Source organism: Oryzias latipes, chromosome 18, assembly GCF_002234675.1.
Source record: "Oryzias latipes chromosome 18, ASM223467v1".
NCBI lineage: Eukaryota > Metazoa > Chordata > Actinopteri > Beloniformes > Adrianichthyidae > Oryzias > Oryzias latipes.
In genome coordinates, this window is record NC_019876.2 from 20,235,113 (window position 1) to 20,259,675 (window position 24,563).

The following is a 24,563-nucleotide window of genomic DNA, read 5'->3' on the forward strand; positions in this document are numbered from 1 at the left end:
AGGGTGAAAAATGGTCAAACATGTATCAGGAACGCAGGTGGCCTGCAGGAAGTATGAAGATCGTAGACTGCTTGGTGAGCGAAAATCTTAATGTGCATTTTTTTTTCATTTTCTATGGGCATCCTGCCTGTGACAGGTAGTCATAAACACCATGCCCATATGTTATTAGTGCGTGTAACATACATTATCTTTACAAATACTCCATAAAATACAAAGTGTATTTGTCAAGAGAGTACTACAATACTATACTTACAAATACACTTACCACTTGTGTGACAATACTACGTTCCATTTTTATGAAGTCCCTTAAGGGACGGCGAAACACAGCTCTGCTCCCTTTAAATACACACTAAGATCAGACCTGTTTACGACATTCTACGGCAGGGGTTCTCAAAGTTTTTGTAGCGGAGGGCCAAATTAAGAACTCAACATTAGACTGGGGGCCAATTTTGGTGAAAAAATGGAAAAACAGATGTTTTTAATAACTTTAATGACCAAGTGTAATTTGTACAATTAACCAGGCCCTTCAAATGTTTTCCCAGTTGCGGTTGGAGGTTGCTGCCCAGATCTTCTATTAGTATAGTAATTGTATCATTTGACAAACTTTCTTTTGCTCTGGACAAACAATGTCAGCTACTTTCAGCATACATTCTTTTTACAAACTCCCTGTCACTTAAGGGCTTGCTACGCCGGGCCCTTTCCAAAGCCACAACATAGCTACTAGTTTCTGTCACATCTTCACTGGATTTAGCCGTTTTTGTAAACATCTGCTGTGCAGCACAGCCTCGTTGTAGTTGTTGGAGCTTATTGTAGCGCTCCTCGCCGGTAAATTTGTTATAGTTTTTATGATTTGGTACATAGTGACGATTTATATTGAATTCTTTGAGCATTTCATTTACCTGCTTGCAAATCAGGCACATGACTTTATCCAGCCGATGAGGTACGACAAAGTAAACATTTGTTTACTTGTTATGGCTCTCTCTTGAGGGCCACAACAAGTCTTCTCGCGGTTTCGTCATTGGTACCCGGGCCACACTTTGAGAACCCCTGCTCTACGGGGTTGGAAAACCCTTAGCACACGTTTAGGTCAACCTCCTGTATGGGTGCATGCGACTAAGGTTTCACGGGGGGCATTCTAGAAATGTAACAACTCTGGAACTTCCAATTCTTCTTAGATGTATGAAGAAACTGAGCTGTTCATCCTTGAAAGCTTAAGTGTCTATATGTAGGAAACTGCAACATAGCTCAAGTTAACCCTTTAAGTACAGATTCATAGAGCCTTTCTGCTCTATTGCTGTTGTATTTTTTGTGAAAGCATAAAAGTAATTTCACTAAACTTTTGAAAAAGAAAAGAAAGAAGGATTTAACCCACTTTGGTTATAGGAGATAAATCAGTCTGGAATAAGAATGTGCAAAAGAGGACAGGACAGTAGGTGAGAGATAAAGAAAAACGTAGGAAATGATCATTCCTGTACTAAACAAAAAGAACAGCCTCTTTAGCACACTGGGTCACAGTTTGAATAATGTGGGCAAATGGATTAAAATGATGGAGTGAATAAACCTTGATGGAATGAGATCAAAGAGGCAAAAATAAGAGAAAGATCCACGCACACACACCTCATAGGTTTCCCATTTTTGTACGGATTTGAGAGCGGTGATCCAATCCTCCATTTCCTTCCTGCTCTCTGCGCACAACATTAATTTACGAAATGGTGTAATCACCTGGAAAAACACAGACAGAGGAAAAATAAGACAAAATTCTCAGCTTGCTTTGAGGGAAAATTCTGTTAGACTAACACCAAGATGAATTTACATTTTTTTCCACATGTAAAATTATCCTTTAGGAATGAATAAATATGAATTGGATCATTTAAAACTACAAATATATCTTTGAAATTTAATTTTGAAGGAATGTTTTTTTAAACCCAGGTGACCAAAATAATGTATTCAAGACCTGAAAATAACAGAGCACAAACGTTGCCAAAAAGCTGGTTGCTGTTTCAGCAGTTTGATGATGGAGAACATATAGAAAATCAAATGTAAAATTGCAATTTTAAGTATTTCTTTATTCACTAGATCCAAAACAGAGATGTGACAAACAACACCAACACTTTAGCACTTTAGCTATATTTAAGCTACATTTACTTTCAACTATGACTATCACCTCCCAGGTTATATTCTTGTTGAAAAGACTGTCATCTTTAAAAGAAAAAAAAGATACATTCAAAAGAAATTGTTTGTCTGTTGACAAGACAGAACCTATCAAAGCTCAACCCACCAACCCCAATTACTGTCACTGGGCAGCCAGTCTAAACCACCCTTTGTGAAGTTAAATGAATGTATCAGCCACTAAAACCTGTGGCCTCCAAACCACTGTCCACAAAACCAGCAGCTAATATCATGCTGTTTACACTTTATGACCTTCAATTTTAAAAGTCAGAATAAAATATTTTTAAAGCATGCACTTAAGATTCAAGTAAACCACAAAATGTCACCTTTCTATTTTCTAATCTAAACATTATCAGCATTTAAAGGCCCACTCTAATGAAAATCATGTTTTTGGTGTTTTTAATATGTTCTTACAGTATTTTTCTGATCAAGGAGGACAGTAAATTAAATGTAAAATTGCATTTCTGAGTATTTCTTTATTTGCTAGATTCAAGTATGTCTTTTTTTTCCTCAACTGAACAGGCATTTGGCTAAAAACTCTATGGCTGGATAACTTCAATATGGCTCGCCATTTTTGTTGCTCCAGTAATGTCAGTGTGGGGGTGGGAGGGGCTGTGGGTTAGCAGGAAAGAATATTAACCGATAGCTGGGAAGGGTTACTCCATGTCAATAGTCCCACCTACAACTCAGAGGTAAATTTCTAATGAACTATTCCGGCTCTGCAGAAACTATGTCCTAGAAAATGACACAAGGTTTCTTTGGGGCTAAAAATTGCATAATTATAATTAAAAGACCACTGGGAACATGCAGTGGGAGTTTCAAAACTTTTCAAGACTTATGCAAAGTTCAAGACTTGTGCTTACAGTAAAGCTGTTGTTGATGTTTTTGGTGCTGGTCTCTGCCACACTTGCATCCGATAAGTCCACTTCATCAAAAATCAGGGACTGTTAAAACAGACAAAAAAAAAAAAAAAATCAATTATCTTTTAAGAACCACATTTCCAGAAACTTCTTGACCATATCAAAGTTTTAATAAAGTTTTTTTTCCTGAACAGAATACAACACTCAGAGTTGAAATGCTCTTGCCTTGCAGTCTTTGGCATAGTAGAGCGTCCTCCCTCTGAGCTTGAAATACCTCCTTTTCCATCTCTGGAAGGAGCTGGTCTGCTTTAAAAGGATCCCCTCCTTCACACTTTTCTGTTTGCATGCAAAATATAAACAAAAAATAAACATTTCAGGCAGCATAAATAAGCGGCATTAGATTAAAAAAAACAAATTTAATGAGTCAGCGATAATAAATCATGAAGACAAGTATTTTATAATATCTAAATCAAAATTTTTGAAAGATGGACAAAAGATATAAAACTAAAAATAAGTTTTACAGGCAAAGCTATTTTACTTTTAATACAAAAATCTGTCATTTCTGAGCAAAAATGGAAGCTGTGAAAATATAGTTTTTGTTTTTTTTGCTTTTCATTTCTTATTTTAAACTGTGTCTTCTAATTTAGTCATTTAACTAGTCTCAGAAGGTATGATGACAACAACCTTTCAGGGTTTTCTTTAACAGAGCTCAGCATGAAAGACAAAAGAAACTCAAGACTAACAATCAGCATGACAACAGGCCACGGACTTTCACGAGAGTGGGTGTTGCAGCTCTTAAATTTGAACAAAGTAGTAAGTAAAAACAAGATTGATCAGCATTTCAATGCACAGACTAAATCACACAAACAGGCTACACAATCGGCTGCAAATCATAAAGGGGGTGAAGTTTTCAAACTGAGGCAATACATCAACAAAGGTCTAGCCGGCCACCAGGAGTCTGGTGGGAGACTTGCAAAGGAGCGCAAAAACTTTTTTTTTCCCTGAATCAGTTGAACAGGGAAACGTGAGAAGAAAAATCAAGCAAGATGAAGTAAGAAAGAGGACTCTGAACTTGCTAACCAACATTCTAGAGATAAAATCTAAAGTGCAATAAACCAGTTGTAGCTATCAGGATGTGACAGTTGCCTGCAAAAATGCAAACCTGACTAAGTAGTCATATATATATATATATATATATATTACTGAGCTATTTTAAATTAAGATTAGCTAGATTTTTTCATGAGCCACATATATGTCACTGAGTTATTTTAAATTAAGATTTGCTAGATTTTCTCATGAGCCACAAAGCTATAGTCTACAAACATGATTGGTGAGCTGCCTGATGTTACAGGACATAGAATGATGTCTGCCACAATTAACTTGTCCATTCCAGAATCAGATCTATATCTTTGCTTTGTAAAATTTACTTTAAACGCCTGCTAAAATATCAGAACAGATTCAAGTTTAGGTTAAAAAGTAATCTGAAACAACAGTGCTGACAATAAACAAAGATTGACACTATTAAAGACTAAAAAAGACTATTGTTAAGCTACGTTCAAACTGCCCTCGGCAATGTGTGTTCAAGCGGCCATTTCCAATAGTCTATCTAAACGCACGTAAACGTTTCAGACTTTCTGCCTCTCACCTTCACATGTAGCTATGTAAGTTTTTACAACAGGTTTTAACTCTTTGTACAAAACACGCTCGGATTTAGTAGACCAAATCCAATGCCATCCATACGTCACTGTAGTGATGCATGGTTAGCATCCCCTTAATTCACAAAAGTTTGAATTGGTACGACACAGAATCGTCACATATCGGAACAGACCTGTAAAATAAAAAAGGGTGGAGCAAGATTCACAAGATTTGCACAGCTTCGAGAAGAAGAATCCTCTCCGTGCTCGCCCATTGTGAACATCATTGGCTAAATTTAATTTAGTTCAATTTTATTTACATAGCCCAATATTACAACAATAGTCGTCTCAGTGGGCTTCATACTGGTAATTGTATAGAAAACATGAAATCATAAAGAACATGAAGTCATTGAATACAATAGGTTGTGTCTATACTAAACAAAACTGACTAAACTAAACTGGGCCTCCCTGCCTTTAGACCCTCCTACTCGGAGGGAAAAACTCCTAAAAAAATTGACTCTGGGAAAAAAAGAAGAAACCTCAGGAAATGCACATTAAAGAAGCTGCTTGTAACAAATTTCTTGAATGGACATCACATGTCGAGTTTGTTCGTACCTTTCCAGCCTTTTTGGTAAAGTTCAAAATACATGTGAGAGATGTCATTTAAAAAGGACAGTTTTTATATCTAACAATAAAAGTCAAAGTACTTACAAATGTCAAGATGTCTAAACACATCTTTCGGGTTTTTTCAGTCACACCATACGTTGGATCTGCCTCAAGTTTGAACAAATGAAATTGTAACCAGGAGAGTAAATAGAATATACTGCAAATATGACTACATAAACACAGGATTAAGAGAAGTCAATGGTCAATACCCTGCGGTGACATTGAAGCCACACCTTAAGGCTCTTCTCCTGCCTGAGGGTTGCAACAGAGTCGATAAAGCACAGCCGAACTAACTAGATCTTCATAATCATCCTCATGCACATACACAGACTGATGAGCACTAAAGTGCATGTACACAATAATCACAATAACACTCCATATTTACTCATTTGTGAAAAGCAAACTGCCATCAAGAGCTCTGAAGGGCAGCCACACAAAACCCAGCCTGGGAATAACCTAGGACTTATTCCATTCTGACTTGCATTTGACAATCTAACCAAGTGCAAAGACACAAGGAAGGATTTACCTTTACACTGTAAGCATCCCACCATTAAATTACTGGAACCTGACAGATATGCACCACAGGTCACTGTCATTGGGATAATTGATCATGTGAGACTGAAGCAAAGCAGGACGTTTTAACTGGAGTGTGATAAAAGCAAAGTGTCAACAATCACAGCCTGAAAAACAACTAGCATTTAAAATACAGGTTCAGCACCAAATGCATAAGGCAAATTCAATTCTTTACTTACGTCTCAATTGCACACAAAAACCATCAAAGTCTTCACTTGGGGAGAGAAAGGTCATGAAGGAAGGAAAAAGACAGTGAATCAAAAAGATTTGTGAAAAGAAAGCTTGGGGAAATGGACAAAAAATAATTTACATGATTTAAACAGTTAGCTTTTTCATTTCTGTTGAAATTATATGGGCCAATGAGTTGCAGAGTGCATAAATGAAAGGTTGGTAGGATAGTTGTGGGTAAAAAAAGATATTGGGGGAATCTTGAAAAAAAACTTGGACTGCAGCAAATTGGGGTCTGAAACAACTTTACTAATGTAATATTTGTGACACAAAGCTTTTGTTAGTCCTATGAAGATGCATTGTAAAGGGCAGATACATGTTACATGTGAATGAAAAAAGGTGAACATTTTCCAATTTGATCTCTTGACTGAACAATCATGTGAATTGGCATTTCCTACCCCATACTGACCTCCTCTGTCCCATTCGCTGCAGACTTGTCACTAAAGCTGGATTCCAAATCATCTTCTCTGAAGCCAACACACCTCTGCCTTTCTCTAAACAACAGTTGTGGGACACAGCACCCGCTGGCCCGACAAAATCCAAACATTTGAACACGCGGATGAAGCTGTCTTGACAGAAGTAGTCACCAGGTTGGGTTCTCTCAAAGGTGAGTTCAAAAGGTTGAGACAAGATTGTGCTCTTTTTAGTCTATTTGGATCTTCTCATCATTGTTTTCCTCCTTCTAAAACTTAAAATAAAAAGAAAACTATCTGCTTTTCTTAGCTTTAAGTCCTTTCACGTCAGCAGTTCTTCAGGCAATGGGGTTTTACTTCCTCTTTCTTGGTCAAGTAGCCACACCCCCCCAGGTGTGCTCCTCCAAACCTTTCAAGCATATGAATGAGTGTCTTTCTTCCCACCTGACACACGAGCACGCCCTGATGAGGTGGAGCATGCAAATGAGCCTGCCATACAAAGCCAGAATGCAAGATGGTGAACCTCTAAGTAGTGTCTCCTGTAAGAACAAGAACCAGCCTTGAGGCTATAAATAGAACTGGAAAAACTTGTCTGGTTAAAACAGGCACTCTTGCAAGCTTGCACAAGCTTTCTTTGTTAAACGCTGCGTTCATTTATTGAGTGTAGTCAAAGACTAACATAACCCCTCAACACTTAAGCCCTTATCTGGACAACTAGTTTCATAAGGAGTTAGCAAAGAATGAAACAGAGTTCAGGCTCAACAGTTAAAGAAAAAAAAGAAACGTGCGCATGTCAAAAAGCTGGTTGCACTCCATTAAAAATAGCAGAAAATGTCACTCAAATTCCTAACGTCAGCCTTGAAGAGCTGCTCTGACTCTGTGAGTGTGTGCACTCATGCTGCTTTTCTGCCTACATACCATCATCAGACTGCTTATGGTGTCAGATCAGCATCTTGTCAGCCAAGGAAATGACAGCCCGTGCAAGTGAAAGTGTGCATGTGGATGTATGCGTGGATAATGCCATTTCATTCTGCCTTTGATGAGCAGAAGCTCTCTTTTCCCTTCAGACTTGCTCACTGCAACCGGTTCTGATTTCACCCGAGTGTCTCTAGTGATAATAATAATAATGATGGATTGGATTTATGTGCGCTTTTCCAGATGCTCAAAGTGCTTACAAAGTCCATTATTCATTTACTCTTCATTCATACTTGGTGATGGTAACTACTGATGTAGCCACAACTGCCCTGGGGCAGACTGACAGAGGTGTGGCTGCCAATTTGCACCTATGGCACCTCTGACCATCACCGGGACATTCATGCCCATTCACACACCAGTGGAGCAACACTGGAGGCAGGGAGGGTGAAGTCTCTTGCCCAAGGACACAACGAGAGCTGACTGAGGGGAGCGGGGATCAAACCCCCAACCCTTCGATCATTGGACGACCTGCTCAACCACCTGAGACACTGCCGCCCAAGTGACGGATTCTCCTCCTCTGGTCCCTCCACTCAATTTGTTGTCTAAAAATTCAATGTCCCAACCTGTTAAGGTTAATTCAGTCACATATTAATTTATGGAATTTTGTTTTTAACAGTCAACATAACAAACAGCTGATGAGAATAGGTAAACACTGTTAAAAGAAGGTTGTTTAAATCTAACTCAATTGGAACAAATAGATCAGAAAAGATCATTCAAAATAAACTTTAAAATTATCACTAACTATGCACAGTTGTCTTAACATTAATGCTATGTTCACACCTGGCTCAAAAACGTGCGTTTGAATGGCTGCTTCCCATGAAAAGTTTATGTAAACGTGTGCATTTGTGCATTTCAGGCTTCCATGTTCAAAAGTCAAATGTTTAAGTCCATTTGCAGGCTTCACATACAAAACACGCTGCAACTTAACGTACACTGAAAGAAGGGAGTCTGCTTTGGTAGTGTCCTTTTTCAAAACACGGGAGTACCAACTGTTTAATAATAGATCTTAAAAAAATATGGCCAACTCTTTTTAAAGCATGACAACCAGTGTACAGGCTTCACAGACACATTTCTTTTTAATTAAGCCCTGATCCTGCTTAAATCATTCCTAAGCAGAGCCCAGTATGAACACACATCACACATGCTGCTTTCCTGAAGTCCTGTGATGTATCTAATAAAATCAACGGCAACGCCCCCATATGCCATCCCAAAAATAGCATGTTACATAACAGCTGCAATATCTAGCTGACAGATATCGCTGCAACACTTGCTCGACAGCAGTAAGCTGGTCAGGGTGTGACGTGTAGGCCACCTTGGGACCCAATTAAGTCACTAGGGGGAAAAACATGTTTCCATTAAAAACAAATCTTCTTGTGCGTTTTAATGCCAGAACAAGCAAAAAACAAGGTGAAAGTAATGAATCAGACAGGTGGTGACATAACAGACTGCAAAAGACTTCCTGACTTGTCTTCATATTTTCTAACACCAAACGGTGAGAGGGAGCAGTTGGTTAGAGAGAAATCAAGTTCAGGTCAAGACCCACTTTATCTGAATGTGTGTGCGTCAGCCACACTTTCTCTGGGAGAAACTTTATTTACTCGCTATCATTTTGTTTGTTTCACTTCATTTGTCACAACACCATTGATAAAACAGAGTATAGAGTAGAGTAAAGTAGAGTTTGCAATTTGCACAGATGCATCGCACCACATGTACATTTGAATTCTTGTGCATTTACCCCAGAGTCAAGCTTCCAATAAAAAAAAAAAAAAAAACTGTACATAAGGAAATAAAAATAAAATAACAATAATGATAATAAAATAGGACGGAGTAATTGAAAGGGTTTTAAAACTCTCATATTGCACGTAATATTATAGCAAATTTTGTAGAAATTGAAATAAAAGAAAAGATGTATATCTATATGGTTTATATATATATATACATATATATATGGTTTATGTATATATATATATATGTATATATCCTCATAACCTCTGGTCTATCCGTAAGAAAGTCTAAAATCCAGTTGTGGGTGGGTGTTGGTATCCCGAGGTCAGAGGGGGAGACATAGTTCTGACTTCTGACAGCAGGAGAGTACTTATGGTTAATATTTTTAAAGATATTTGACTTGAGTTTTTCACAGAAGCGAGACTGCAGGCTACAAACAAAACACTGCTGTAAATTCTATGCGTTTCTATGTGTTGTTCAACACTCGTTCATATTTTCTTTAGCAATTGCTCTTCTACAGAGTATGTATAGGAGTATGTATGTAAAGGTATTTTAATATTGTCGTGGGACAAATGTGAGGTCTGTCCATTATTTTTCTTTAGATCTGTTCTAAAAATGAACATGACTTCATTCTACAGAAAGCAGCTCGTGGACCGCAGCGTAGTGCTCCACCTGCGGACAGATTTCTCCATGACCTTGGGGAAAGTGACGATGAATTCCCTCCTGGACTAGGTGATTACACAATCACGTTGTGCAGAGTTTCAGCTTGTTTGTGATTTTTATGAATGTAACAGTGTAAAAACATGGAATAGATAAAAACTGTGCTCTTTTACAATCAAATTTTTTCTAAACAATGTGACGAAATCAGCTGCAGTGAGTGAACAGATGATGGGAGCAGTAGTGATGAAGACTGATGGCATCATAAACATCTTAGCTGCAAAAGGTAAACCAGCAGCTCCGCCTATCTGCTGGGCAGTTTGACAGGAATAATAATAATGGATTGGATTTATCAGCGCTTTTCCAGACACAAAGTGCTTACAATGTGCCCATTATTCATTCACTTTTCATTCATTTTTTTTTTTAACTTGTCCTGTCCAACAGCTAGGCAAACAGATGAGAGCTGAGGGCCTCTTGTGTTGGACATATTTTATTTTAACAAGAGGGGTTATTCATCTTCAGACAAACCAATGGTATGTCTGAATAAACCCCTTTTGTATTTGAGGCCAAACTTTATTAATTTCAATCATGTTTGAAAATCTTTGGTGTTGGACCGGACGGAAAAGGAAAGAGGGGAAGAAGAGAGAGGGACGTTAGAGAGGGAGGGGGGGGGGTAGGAGGGTGATAATAGGAGGGGAAGGGGGGTAAGACCATGAAGCAGCATAAAGCAGACAGGTTTACTGGTTGTTTATCATTACGGTACGGTTCACTTTTCATTCATACTTGGTGATTGTAGCGGCGTGGTTGCCAGTTCACATCTACGGTCACTCTGACCATCACCGGGATCACACATTCATGTGCACGATGCTTCATTCATGCTGGTAGGCAGTAGCGTTAAAGGTCTTGCCCAAGGGCCCTCACTGGTGGTGTTAACCAATTCAATTGCTTGCGTCACCCCCCCCGAACCCTGGTTTCCTGCATGTCAGTCCTTCACCTTACCACCCTAGCTACCCAGCCGCTTGAACCAACAAAGCCGTTCAAGCACAGGGAGTCTGCAGAGATGCTTAGGGACACTGACCAGTGGTGGAAAATGAGCATAAACCCCGAAGATTTTCAAAATGAGACTTAAACATGGTGAGTGCAACAATCATCGGTGCCCACACTAAAACAGCAACTGCTTTACTGCATTTCACAATCAGACTAAAGAAATGCACACTTTGTGCATTGAATTCCACGGAGTTTTGTGTTTATGTGTTTTTTTGGTTTATGGTAGTGGCTTATTAGTTTTGTCAGTCATTGAGTGAAAATACAGGAAATAACTGTGTTGCATTAAAAAAAGTCTCTTCATGCAGTCGGTGAGAATGAGCTGGGAACAGGTGTTTTTTCATGGATGCGACAAACCTAAAATTGTATCTATTTTTTGTGTTATTGTCAAATTTACTATCTCAACCTAAATTAGCATCTTGAATGCAAAAAATATAGTTGAAATTTTTGTTTTATAATTGGAAATAAAATTTCACTATAAGGGGTAAAGCGATGTATAAATGGCTTATGATGATGAAACCCTTTTTGGTCACTGCTTTAGATTGGGGGCTGCAAAACACTCTCTAAACTGTTAACAAGGACATTCTTAATCTATGTATTAATCCCTTTGAAGTATTTTATAAATAGATTGTGAAGTTGACCCACTATTTGGACACGCTTTAGAGTAGAGGGCGGCAAAACAGACAAAGAGATACCTGCATTTTTGCAAGAACAGAAAAACGTCAGAACTTGCTAAAAGAGAAACAGTCAGGTATCTCTGAGGGGTTAAGAACAGATGCCGAGCTGAATCCTGCAGACAATAAACATCCTGACCTTTCAAACGTGGCTTCGTTTAACTAATCAAGAGGTTGTGCTGTTTCGACATGGACACTGCTGGAACTGCAAATGAGCCTCACCCAGTCTGACCAAATGGAGAAACAAAAATATTGCAGTTATGTTTTTCTTCCAGGAGATGGCAGACTTAGAAAGAGAAGGAGAATAGGGAAAAAGCAACCCAAAAAATAAATAAAACAACAGAAATAAAGGATGAGAAACAAAATGACAGAAGAAGTGGACGGAAAAGCGGTTAAAAAAGGAACATTGGATCAGTAGCATGTATCATCTTTGGCAGAGTTTTGTATTTGGGTTTTTTAATAGAAACACACACTGGGTTCCTCCATGTGGACGTACAAACCCTTTTCCAAATGCACAACTACCTTGTATTTCAGCAAGCTTCGCTACAAAGGCATTGTTTGAGCGTTGCTGTTTGATCCTACCTAACATCACACCAGCAAAAGGAAACATCTGCAAAGGCATGTGTGGTACAGTTTGATGCTGTCATTTTCTAAATTATGCTGACGATGGCATGTGGTGCTCAGGATTTGCAGAAACCAAACACACAAGCACAGATCGGAGGTAATAGCTGACCAACGTCAGCTGAAAAGTGGAACTCATATTCTTTTCTTTTGTCTTACTGGCATCTAAAGTTGGCAATGCAAAGGTATGTGAGGTTCCCATGGCAACAGGGAGACGTTTAACTCCAAGCTCAAGATCTAAGTGCTGTTACATGCGCACTTTTGTTGAAAAAAAACTTACACACACACAATATATGTATATATATATATATATATATATATATATATATATATATATATATATATATATATATATATATATATATATATATATATATATATATATATATATATATATAAGTGTATAAGTGTCAATAAATAATTTGCGAAAAGAACAGCTTGCAACGTTTATAATGCATAAACAAAATGCCTGACCATGCATATGCACTGCCTACACACAAACACACATACATTCAGAACTAGGCGTGGGAGGACTTTGCACCATGGCGACCACATCCTGTCTCATGTACCTCCGTGTGTTTATTAATAGACACACAAAGCAGTGATATGTACAAAAAAGCACCCAAAAAGACTAGGCTGCGAGATGGACAGATGGGTGGAAACATCCAGACACAACACTTGCAAATATTTCCTTAAGTTGAGCCATTCTCCATGTTTGGATATTAGTGTGCTTGGGGAAAGATCATCCATTTTCTATTTCTTTGGCATTGAAGGACGCATAATCTGCTGCTGCTGGTTGGGGGTGGGGTAGATAGGAGTGTATTTCAGGGGTTGCCTGGGAGCATACGGAACAAATCTGGGTCTGATGCTGTATAATCCTTCCATAAAACACACACAAACACACACATTTGGTCCAAGCGCCCAAGCATGATGCACTCATCAACAAACCAACAGGCAATTCTTAGCCAATGGGAGATCGAGAATGAGGAAGTTGAAAGTCTCTTAATGAGCTTTTTCAATTAGCATCTTGTCCCAGTTGTTGATGAATTTGTGATGCTAACCATGCTGTTTTGCCCTGATGTAGAGGTATCAAGCATTTACAGGATTTACATCAGAAATGAAGAGAGAGTACATTGTTGAATTATCATGGAGAGGAGGTGGAGAAAAAAAGTAAAGAATCAGTTGGCGGGACAAATGGAAATAAGAGGACACAAAGCCAGGAGGAAAAGAGCATGTGCTGTAATGCAGGTGAGGCAGACAAGGAGCAGAGAAGATAAGGCAGAGAAGATAAGACAAGCCGCGATGAACGCTGGTGAGTCGGTGCGATGCTGCCAGTGATTATCCTTAACACTTCCCCTCTGCTGTGTAATCTTCTCTCATTGCTGTGAGAAAACATAACACAGCATGGTAGAGTCTTTCCTGTGTGCATGTTCTTTATTATCTCAACATACAATGTGGGTTGACCAGCTTTAACCAGTATCAGTGTCTGTGAGACATTGCATGGGCAGAGATAAAACACAAGGGTTGCTGTTTTTCTATTTTCATTTTTGGAATGAAGATGTACCAGAAATTCTGTCTCTTGCACACAAAATATAAAAAAATGCTATTAGGAAATGGTACGTGCTTGCAAATGAAGAGTGAAAGCTTTACCCAAACATTTTCTCGAGTATTGAAAAAGTCATAAAACAGAAAGTAACACGCAATCTCGTCAATCAACAAGTTTTCCTGTTAAAATTAAACCAAAACTTAGCGTTAGCATTGCAAATTCTATTACATTTCATTAGCAAGTGTGAGGCCTTATAGTGTCTGTCTATAATAAAGGTTTTTTGAAGCTACTATAAACTCTTTAGCCAGGAAAAACAGCCAGACAGAACTTTATTGATATTTGCATGCTGTGTCTGCACTGTCAGATCGAACATCAAGTTAAACTGGAATGAATGCATGTAAAGTAGCGGCACTGCTACCAAAACAGACAAATGGAGTGCTTTAGACATGTGTCTAACTGAGTCCAATTCACTCTGCATATTAGAACATTTTACAGTAGTCTTTTAAGAAATAAACAATTTTACATATTTCGGGCAACTTGAAAATGTAACTGGCAGATAAGGTTGTAATGTTATTTAGGTGTGTGGTGAGGGCTGTCAAAATGTGAGATTGCCCCATGTTGGCTGTCACCTCTGAAATCAAAAATAAGAAAAAGGAATATGGACCGTGAAAGATAATACGAAATGAATCAAATCCCCATCCAGGAAGGCTTTAGAATACTTCATTGATATGCTTTGGACTCCCACGAAAAAGAACAACTAGTTATCACATGTCCCTTTCGTGCAACTGTTGTTTTCTGCCTCTAGGCATCTTAGCTGTGCTGCTTTCACAAAGGTGTAAGATATCATCCATCTCTGTTTCTTTTACAGAGATGGAACAAGTGCTGCTCATAGAGGTAGGACACAATTGCGTAATATTTGCGGAATGTTGCTGGTTCAGATTATGCTGCGACATTGTTCTGGTTTAAACTTTCGTTTGTTTGAAAATCACGGGCAGTTATTGACCTGATTTTCTGGCTATTTCTTTTCACCTTCAGTAATTTTTTAAATAGCAGTTGCGTTTCTGTACCCTCTGTTCTGCAGAGACCTCAAAGAGGTCGACACAAAAAAAATAAACCAAAAGTAGATTTCTCTTTAGTGCAACATACAGACAAAGTAAGCGTGATCTAGTTTGTCACCAGGATTTTTCTTGGTCACAACAAGCAAACATTCATGTCTCCCATGCTGCTGCCAACTCGCTTTTTCTCTCTTCTTACTGCTGAGATATCTGTTTGCCATTGTTTGGATTAACAATATTATTGTCAACACCATTTCGAACAAAACACCTTGGGACCTCATCATTACAGGTGACTTCAACCATGTATCATCTTTACTCCCTATCTTATGTCAGTTTGTACCATATTAAACCCATGAAAAGAAAAAGATGGACTATTTGTTAAGAGTAAAGCTCTACAGCCCTGCAACTACTGGGAAGGTCAGACCAAAAAACTAGTACTGCTTTCACAAAATACAAGTCTTAAAATCAGCAGCACCCAGTTATTCAGGGGAATGTGAGTAAATGTGGATACAACCAAAAAGCTGGAGGCCACAGATTGGGATGCTCTGCATGAGCCACATGGCTCTGATAAGGTCTCAAAGTAGACAAATCAGACAATTCCATACCCACTAGAAAAATCCGCTGTCACCTACAGAACAAACCATGGGAAATCATTGACTTTAAGGCTCCTAAGAACGAAAATAGGATGACCTTTAACTCAGGAGACTGAGCAGAACTCATGCAGATACAAACTGGAGCACCAAATGGAGGAAAACCCCACAGGGACATCTGGAGTGAGACCAGAGATCATCAGCTTCCAGAGGAGACTGATGCTACATTCATACTGTGCATTGGACACTCAGACACTCAGCGCTTTTTTGAAGCGCTGAGTGTGTGGTCTTGAATAAGCTTTTAGTATATAATGTTCACACTGGACTGTCTGTGTCCTGATACTAGCACATGTGCGTCACCTGCAATTGAAAGAGACTTGGTGCAAAATGTGAAAGCAATGCAAATCTTGCTCCAGGACTTTCTTTCACAGCTCTAATCCAATATATGAAAGACTTGTCATAGTTCTACAAACTGCAATTATTAATTTCTCCTTAATGATCAACTTTGACACAAATGGCACCTCTGTGAATTAAAAAGAACACCATCCATTTCTTAGTCCCTGATTGGTCAAAGTTCAAGTAGTTTAACTTTCAATACACGTTTAATGGCAGCAAGTAGAGCCCAAACCGGTCGTAGAAAGGTGCGTAGCGATGCGTGAATATGATAGTTTTTAACATGGAAGCCTGAAAGACACAACAAACATGTTAACATAAAATTTTCATTGGTAGGGGTCCCTTGACGACGCATTGATGAGGGTGGTGTAAACGTAGCTTTTAGGGGGATGATTAAAAAAGACCTAAAAGTTTCACATTTTTGGGGGCGGGAGTGGCTCAGGCAGTAGAGCAGGTTTTCCAATGACCGAAGGGTCGGCGGCTCAATCCCCGCTCCACCCAGCCAGCTGTCATTGTGTCCTTGGGCAAGACACTTCACCCTCCCTTGCCTCCATTGTTGCTCCACTGGTGTGTGAATGGGCATGAATGTCCCCGGTGATGGTCAGAGGTGCCATAGGTGCAAAATGGCAGCCACACCTCTGTCAGTCTGCCCCAGGGCAGCTGAGGCTACATATGTAGTTACCATCACCAAGTAAGTATAAATGAAGAGTGAATGAATAATGGACAAATTGTAAACACTTTGAGCACCAAAAAAAAAGGCGCAGATAAATCGAATCCAATATTATTATATATTATTATTACATGTTTTTAATATGTTCAACTCCAATCCTACCATGCCTTGCAGCCCTTCCACTGCTGCCTCAAGGAGCAACCTCTCACCTCCTCCCACCATCACCTGTCCCATCCGTCCCACTGACACTACAGACTTTTTCACACCTCCCACCTTTAGGACATCCTCACAGTGACCACAGTCTTCCACCATCTCCTGCTGCGCACACCTCTGCGCATTCCTCTTCAGCTCAACTTTCCACCTCAGACCATGACAAACCCCTCCTCCAGCAAAAATGGGGCTGAACACCATAGACCTCCTTTAGCGTTTTTAAAGTTGGGGTTATGCCTAAAAACTGTGTGTCCTTAAATTACTTTTTTTTTTAACCTTGTGATGCGCACATTCAAAAAAAGCAGGGATGGATAGAAACTCTTTTTTCTGTGTTATTGTAGAGGAAGAAACGTGTCTTGCCCAAACTCTCAATAGATAATCCAAAGAAATCCTGTCGGACCAAGAGGCTTAGCTCTAGCATTTTTGCTGCCACTGGTCGAGTATTTCATTAAATATTTAAATCTCTTTCCCAATTTTTCTACGGATACAGACAACTTTAAATTTATTGACGATTCCCAAAAGTAAATTTTATTTTATCTGTAAATAATGTTTGTCTGAGGCTCTAAGAGCTAGATTGAAAGACTGAAACTGTTGTTTTCTCATTATTATAACAGGAGAAAAAAGTCTTTTCATGGCTGCCCATGGGGGCTTTTCCACTCTTTAAGATACATTCAGAACACCATATCCTTGCTGTAGTAAATTAAAACCTGGTGCAATAACGCAAACACTGATTACTACTTTCCCTTAATAAATTGTTTCCTGTCACACAGTAATAACAAAATCAGCTTTTGTTATGTCCTTGTGCTTAAGATAACAGAATACAGATATCAGATTGAGAATATTAAATGCAGATCATTAGATTGGATCCATGTAGATCTGGACCACAGGTAAATCAACATGGTTCCAGTATGACAATCAGTTTGTGTGTGTTTTCTCACTGACTGATCAGGTTGTAACTGCTCTGCTCAGTTTTTGCAGTTAATCTTTTTTTTTGTGTTTTTTTTTTGTTTTGTTTTTTGCAGCAGCAAGTGGTCGGCCACAGAAGGACCCTGCAGCACCTTATATCTATGGTGCCTTATATCAATTTTGAGCACAGGCGGATGTGGAAACTGTAAATTGATTCTACCCACTGAACCCTGAAAGTGAGAAGGAGCTCTAATCCGCCATTTGCTAATAAAGACATTTCACCTTGGAAATTTTCTGTCACAATGCTTGCTTTTATCCTGAATTGTAAGGAGTCCTGGACATGACATTCATAAAAAAAGGTTCCATCAAATTAATAATCTGTGGCCACAAATTGTTTTTTGTGCGGACCAACTTACATTTCATGGCCAGTAGTATTTTGTGGGGGCATATTAGTATTTTTGGCACAAGTGAGCATTTTGTGTAATCAAACTAGCAGTGGGTGCTCACAAATTAGTATTTTGTTGACACAAATTAATATTTTTACAAGCAAATGAGCATTTCTTTACACACAAAGAAGTATTTTTTGGGTGCAAAATTAGCATTTTGTGTGTACAAATTGTACTAGGATTTAATGCACACGAAATGCTAATTTGAGCAAATAAAATTCTAATTTGTGAGCATAAATTGCTAATTTGTGCACACAAAATGCTAATAAAATGCTAATTTGTAGCCGCAAAATTTTAATCTGTGCTTACAAAATAATAAATCATGGTTGCAAAATGCTAATTTATGCACACAAAATGTTATGCTCATTTGTTCCAACGAAATGCTAATAAAATGCTACATTGTAGGCACGAAATATGAATTTGTCCACACAAAATACTAATTCGTGACCACAAATTTTTAATTTAAGGTAACAACTAATTTCTTTATTTTTTAATGTCATGTTCAAGGCTCTGTATATTTGTAATGACTAAACACATAGAGATTCTGCAAAAATCAACAAATAAATTGGCTTGATTGCAGACATTGTATGTGTAAACAGTAAGAAATGATAGTGTAACAGCTCAACACTTATTGAAGCTCTAATTCATGAGGGATACTGAATGTGACAGAAGAGCCCAGAGCCTGAAAACTGGTTCTGTGACTGCAGAGCAGGGACCAGTCATCACATATCATGTCAAAAAAGATGAATTACAGGGTTTCATCTTGTCACAAGCGCCCGAGTCTCTGCAGCTGGTCAAGCTTCACCCCATTTCTAAAAAAAGGACACAGCTTTCCTTTGGCAACCCTAACTCCTAACAAAAACTCATTTCATGGGGAGTCTGTTCCTTTCCAATTTCATTCATAAAGGTCACATACATTTGCAGCACAGAATGTGATGATCAGAATTTATTCTCAACCACAGCAGGAAAAACTGAAACTATAGTCTCAACAAAAACTATTCAAACTTTTCTGCAAATTGATTTTTCTTCAAATCAAAGACCACATTACACAATTTTCCATAACCAGCTATCATGATCATCCAACTTCTGCATTAAAGCAACCTTTGCATATACAGCTTAACTCTAAAGGTTGATGTAAATTGAATCACACGATTAAAATGTATACATGCTCTAATGCTCTGATACATTATCATACTTCCAAAAAAAAAAACAGCTGCAGCAGAAACATATTGTTTCTTAAACATTAACTTATCACTGGACCACACGGATGACTTTACAAATGCTTTTAATTCAAACACAAAACATTTTAATTCAAACACAAAACAATAAAATGAATAAAATAATGGAGAACATATTAGTCCCATCTGATTAACTGGGGAGGTTTCTGCACTCAAGCAGCATAATAAAAAAGGTCTAACCTGACATGGAGCCTCTTGAAACAGCCTGCATAGACCCTCTGAAAACTTCTCACGACTCATCGCTCATGAAAAGTGACACACCTCTTGTGCTGCCACTACAGAGTTTCCGTTTAAAACCGTGTCAGCTTACTGGGTCGAGACCCTGTTGCCCTCAGCGGTGTCAGCGCCCCATAGGTTCAAACTCAAAGACACTCAGCGCTTACTTTACAAAGTGGCTTCGATCATCATCCTTTTCTGACTTTACTCGAGTTTCAGTAAACAAAACAAAAAAAATCTACAAAAGCTTTACAATCGTGTGGAAATCAGATGGCACATACACGTGGAAAGCAAGCAGTGCAGATCAAGCAGTGATTGCATATTCTGTCTGGTCAGCTTCACATATAATACACAAAGAAGAAATTTACATCTGTATCCATTGGGTACTTTTAAAGAGAGATTAGGAGTAAGAATAGCTTTGTAAAAAAAAGTACTCTAATGTAAAATAAATATGCAACAATATTAAAAGTAAAATGGATAAAATAAGCAATTTATTTAAACAATGTAGCTTAATGAATTCATGATTACTAAGATTTAGTTAGCATATGATATTTTTTACTCAACTGTGCTGACATAAAACAGGATTCATGTGGTTCATCTTTCGGCACATCCTTTCAGGGGTCACCACAGTGAATCATTCGCCCATTGTGCTGGGCAGATTTTGAATGCCCTTCCTGACACAACCCTGTATTTTATCAGAGCTGAGGAACCACCACATGAAGACCCAGACTATGGGCCCCCTTGTGGCTAAAGAGTAAGGAAGTACCGTGAAGGGTGTTTTCCAAGGACCCACATTGGATGAAGCTCATTCCGCCCCTGGTAAACAAACCATGGTTTCCCAGGCACCAATCCTACACACAGCCAATTGAGCTTTCCAGCTGCTAATAAATAAGATACATACATACATACGATATGCCAAGGCCTGAAAGCTAAACTCATGCAGCTGAGAGACATGAGTCTCTCTCATGATAAATTTATATGTAAAATAAAGGAAAACAAATAAAATCTTTTTAATAAAACATTTAAATTTTCCACGTAATACTCTGGGAAAACAATTTTATCAGCAGGTCATTTTCATCTTTACAAAAGCCTAAAGTCTCTTCAGCCCTCTAAAAAATAGATAGTGTCAGAACAGAAAAACTGGCTTACAGAGCATCAACTTTCAATTAGAGTCTGTGCTCACAAGAAGCTTCTCAAAAACACCACTAGATTTAAACAACACGTAAGTGTAAGTGAGGTTGTGAGACACAGACACGTCGTACAATTTTGTTATTTTTTTATCCGTGCCGCATAACGAGACACAGAAAAGCATGTAAGAAGCATTTTCAGTCGTGTTAAAATACATATTCTAACAAATAAACAGCTAAAACCTTTTTTTCCTTTTTGATAACTTGCTTTACATTTGTCTGCGGCTCATCTGTTGCTACATTTCTACACTGTTTACATCACTTGACCTCCAGCTACAGTGGCTGCTTCCTTCTCTAGTTCCACTCTGGCCATGAATTGTATTCAGACTGAGGAAAGCAAACCGAAGCTCAGTCCAATTTGAAACGAACCAAGATCACCTAGAAAGATGTGACAGAGAGCGGTTCCGGGTCCCGGACCAGGGTTCGCTTAGGTTTATTCAGAATTAGTTCCAGGTTATTGAGGGAAACCAAATGTGTCCAGTCTGAATACACCCTCAAAGCTATCCAGTAGCAGCATTTTCACTTTAAGAAAATATTTTTAAGATAAAGAATGTTTCTACAAAAAAGTAACCATTTCTATGCTTCTTTATATTAATGTATTGCTCCATCTGTCTCTTTGTTTCCATCAGTGCTTTTCTTTCCGTTCCTACCATTTTCCAACCCTCCCATTAACTTCAATTCTTTGCCTTCAATCAATATCACTCTTCTGTCTCACCCTCCTAAAGTATTCCTCCTGCTCTGTCTGTACTGGCCATTTTTTTACTGCCTAATCGATACCTCTTCCGGTCCTCTCTTTTTTTCTCCTTTTTATTTCTTCTTTATACCTTCTCCTGCTCTTGTTCTCACCCTTCTATTAACCCTCTACCTCCCACTCCTCCTGTTCTCTATCAGTCTGCTTAATCAACCCTGCTTTACAAGGTGGAAACAAATGCTCCGTTGACGATAAAAAACTGTGAAAATGCTTTTAGCAAACTAATAACACTGTCATCCCAAGACATAATCTTAATAGGAGAAAAGCCCCATACTTCCTAATTTCTTTTTGTCTTATTCATGAGCCTGTTTATCAGGGAGCATCCCTACTCACTCATATATTTTTAAATAATTCTTCAAAAGAGGTCAGAAGACAGAGAGAAAAGAAATTGCAATACTGAAACTTCTGTTCAATACACCTGTTCAAACTAAATGTTTGAACAAACATAAATTGGCATCAACTTTCAAGTTTTTAAAGTTTTGCTGTAATTTGTAGTAAAAATAATACAAGTGTAATAGTATATATAGGGGTGTGAAATATTTAGATTAAATAATAATTGATTGAAAAACTGTTTTTTTAATCTTTTTAATCTGTAACTAACTATATTTCATGACCTTAGTTAGCAGGCATTTTACTACAAGAATGAATGACTGTCCAAAATTATAAATGTTCACAGCTTTCACCAGTCAGTGGGACACTTGAGCTTATTTGTCTTGTTTAACCTTTGATTGTTCTTTTACAGCAACTATTGGGCTCACACTGCATCCAGTCTGCCTCCGGAGCAACTCACATTGGCTATGGATGGCTGCAGTTCTGCTACTGCCCAGGTTCTGTCCTTTTTAACGTTGTCCTTATAAAAAGCATGTGCAGTATCATAAAGAATGGACTGGTTCTTGACCTCTGTGATCAGCCTCTCGTCGTCCGGGGTGTTAAGTGACCTATTTGACACTCTACCACACATTTTGTGACCCCGTGTCAGCGAAAATGATGTAATGTCTACACCACAGTGAAAAAATAGCAAGTATAGGAGAAAATAGGTTTAATTTTGAAAAAATTACTGGATGCACTTTAAGTTGTTTAATTTGCCCCAACATCACAAAAAAGTGCTACACAATTTGAAGCGAATGAAACTAATTCAGAGCGCCGGAGTGGCCGGACCAGAGAGGCAGGAGTGGACTGGTTACTGTGTTAGTGCCTCTCGCACTTTTCAAGTTACATAAAGACTCCGGCAGCTGCATCGCAGCTGAACTGAATGCAGTGTGAGCCCAGGGTAGAGAACAATAGTTTTACTTTAGTCAGAACTGAACTGATAATGAAAGTAAAACATTATTTTGCCCGTAAGTCTTTGGTTTTCCTGAAGTGCAAACCACATCAAAAAATCAGTCGACGCTAAAAAATTCTAAAAGTCCCAAAGACAATAAAAAAAAAAGCATTACATTTTAAAAAAATTAAACAAAATTCCAGAAACCATGTAAAAAACAAAAATGAAAAAAACAAACAAACAAGCAGAAAAACATTGTAGAAAACAAAAGTCATTTCCAGAAAACAAAATGTTAACTGTGGCATATTTCTGTTTGGACAATGATATTCAGCATCGGTTCCTGACAAATAATGTTCGGTTGGAATGATGGACAAATGGTAAATGGTAAAATGGTGTATACTTATATAGCGCCTTTCTTCCTACAAGGACAAAGCGCTTTACAGTCACGGACCCATTCACCCAGTCACACACACATTCACTCACACATTCATCCTCCAAACAGTGATCACGACAAATATTGCATCTATAGTGCTCCTTCTTGGCATTAAACCATACTGCTGCTTACAAGTGTTCACTTACGCTATTAGTCTAGCTTCGTCTACTATTTCCCATAACATTATTGTATGGGTCATCAGCTTTATTCCTCTGTAGCTGGCACAACTCTGCACATCTCCCTTTTTCTTAACATGGGCACCATAACACTTCTCCATTCTTCAGGCATCTTCTCTCCACCTAGGATCCATTGCAGTTGCCCTGTTGCTCGAACATTTTTCACCAGAATGTTGTGATAGTTTAACACGAGTCATTAGATCAATCTGAACGAAACGATACGACCCATGATACAAATGTTTTAGGAATGTGGTTAACGAAAATCCACTGTTACCAAGGAAATCCAAAAATGTACGTTTGACAATGTACCTTCTGAAATTGACAGAGACCTATTCGTCACCTCCAGGTGACCAAAAAATAGTGTTGCTATGGAGATAAAACCAACAGAAAAACTGACTTTTGAAAAAAGTGTAGTGGCTTGTAGCAGCTGCCCAGCAAGTGAGGGTGGGTCAAAAGAGGGGAGGTAAAGACCTGCAGTGCCACAATTGTTCATTGCATTTACCATTGTTGGAATGATAAAAGTAACTAAATTAAAACTGTACATTAGTAAACTAGTAAACTCTACCTAATTCTAGCCCTATTATCTCTACATATAGCTTAAACAATACACTTGCCATTTTTTTGCAACTCCCTCCCCCCTCAGCTTGCAGCACTAGCAGTTCTCGAACCCCTGCTTGTGAACCACTGGTTAAATGCAGAACTCATGAAAGACATTCAATACTAATATGCATTCCTGGTTCCCTTTTATTGGTGTTCAATGATCTGATTTTTAGTATTTCTCACAAAGAAAAAATGTCCTAAGTAAAGGAATTGAGTTTGTTTTTCTGTCATTGTAACAGTGATGAATGAAGCAGTCCTAAAAATGACAGGATTTTTTAATCAACTCCTTCTTCTGTGCTGAGTTTTGCATTAAAGCTCACATCCAGGAGGTCCACAACTCGATGCTTGCATCATCACTGATCTGCAATTTGTTATGGAGGTGTTATGCTGTTGCAAAATTCTACTATTGTCTTAGCGCATCAGTCTAGTTTTAAAATATTGTTTAATGAATTATGTGCATAGTTTTGTTTTTGTGCCATGAAAACTGCTAAGAACGACAGGATTTTTCACAGGTCATATTCAAGGTCCATTTTAAAACTTTTGAGCAATTACTCAAGCAATTATTCAAGTTTTATTAATGAAATGTTTTCATGTGAAAGGAAAATCTAAATGGTGCAACCCCTGAAGGGCAGAAAGCTAGATAATG

The 24,563-nt window shown here is 38.3% G+C and overlaps 1 protein-coding gene across 3 annotated transcripts in view; it reads right to left on the bottom strand.

Moving 5' to 3' along the window:
* The window catches only part of LOC101165102 (diacylglycerol kinase delta), a 91,173-nt gene that overhangs the window by 30,985 nt on the left and 35,625 nt on the right, over positions 1 to 24,563 (bottom strand). For 2 of the 3 annotated variants that reach the window (XM_023965925.1, XM_023965923.1), the window contains exons 5-7: positions 3,255 to 3,365; positions 3,033 to 3,113; positions 1,618 to 1,722 (exon numbers count right to left, since the gene is read on the bottom strand). In XM_023965925.1, the coding sequence (XP_023821693.1) occupies positions 1,618 to 1,722; positions 3,033 to 3,113; positions 3,255 to 3,365 (297 nt within the window). Of the gene's footprint in view, positions 1 to 1,617; positions 1,723 to 3,032; positions 3,114 to 3,254; positions 3,366 to 6,539; positions 6,934 to 24,563 lie in introns of those variants that run through there. The other variant, XM_023965924.1, reaches the window with a different exon arrangement.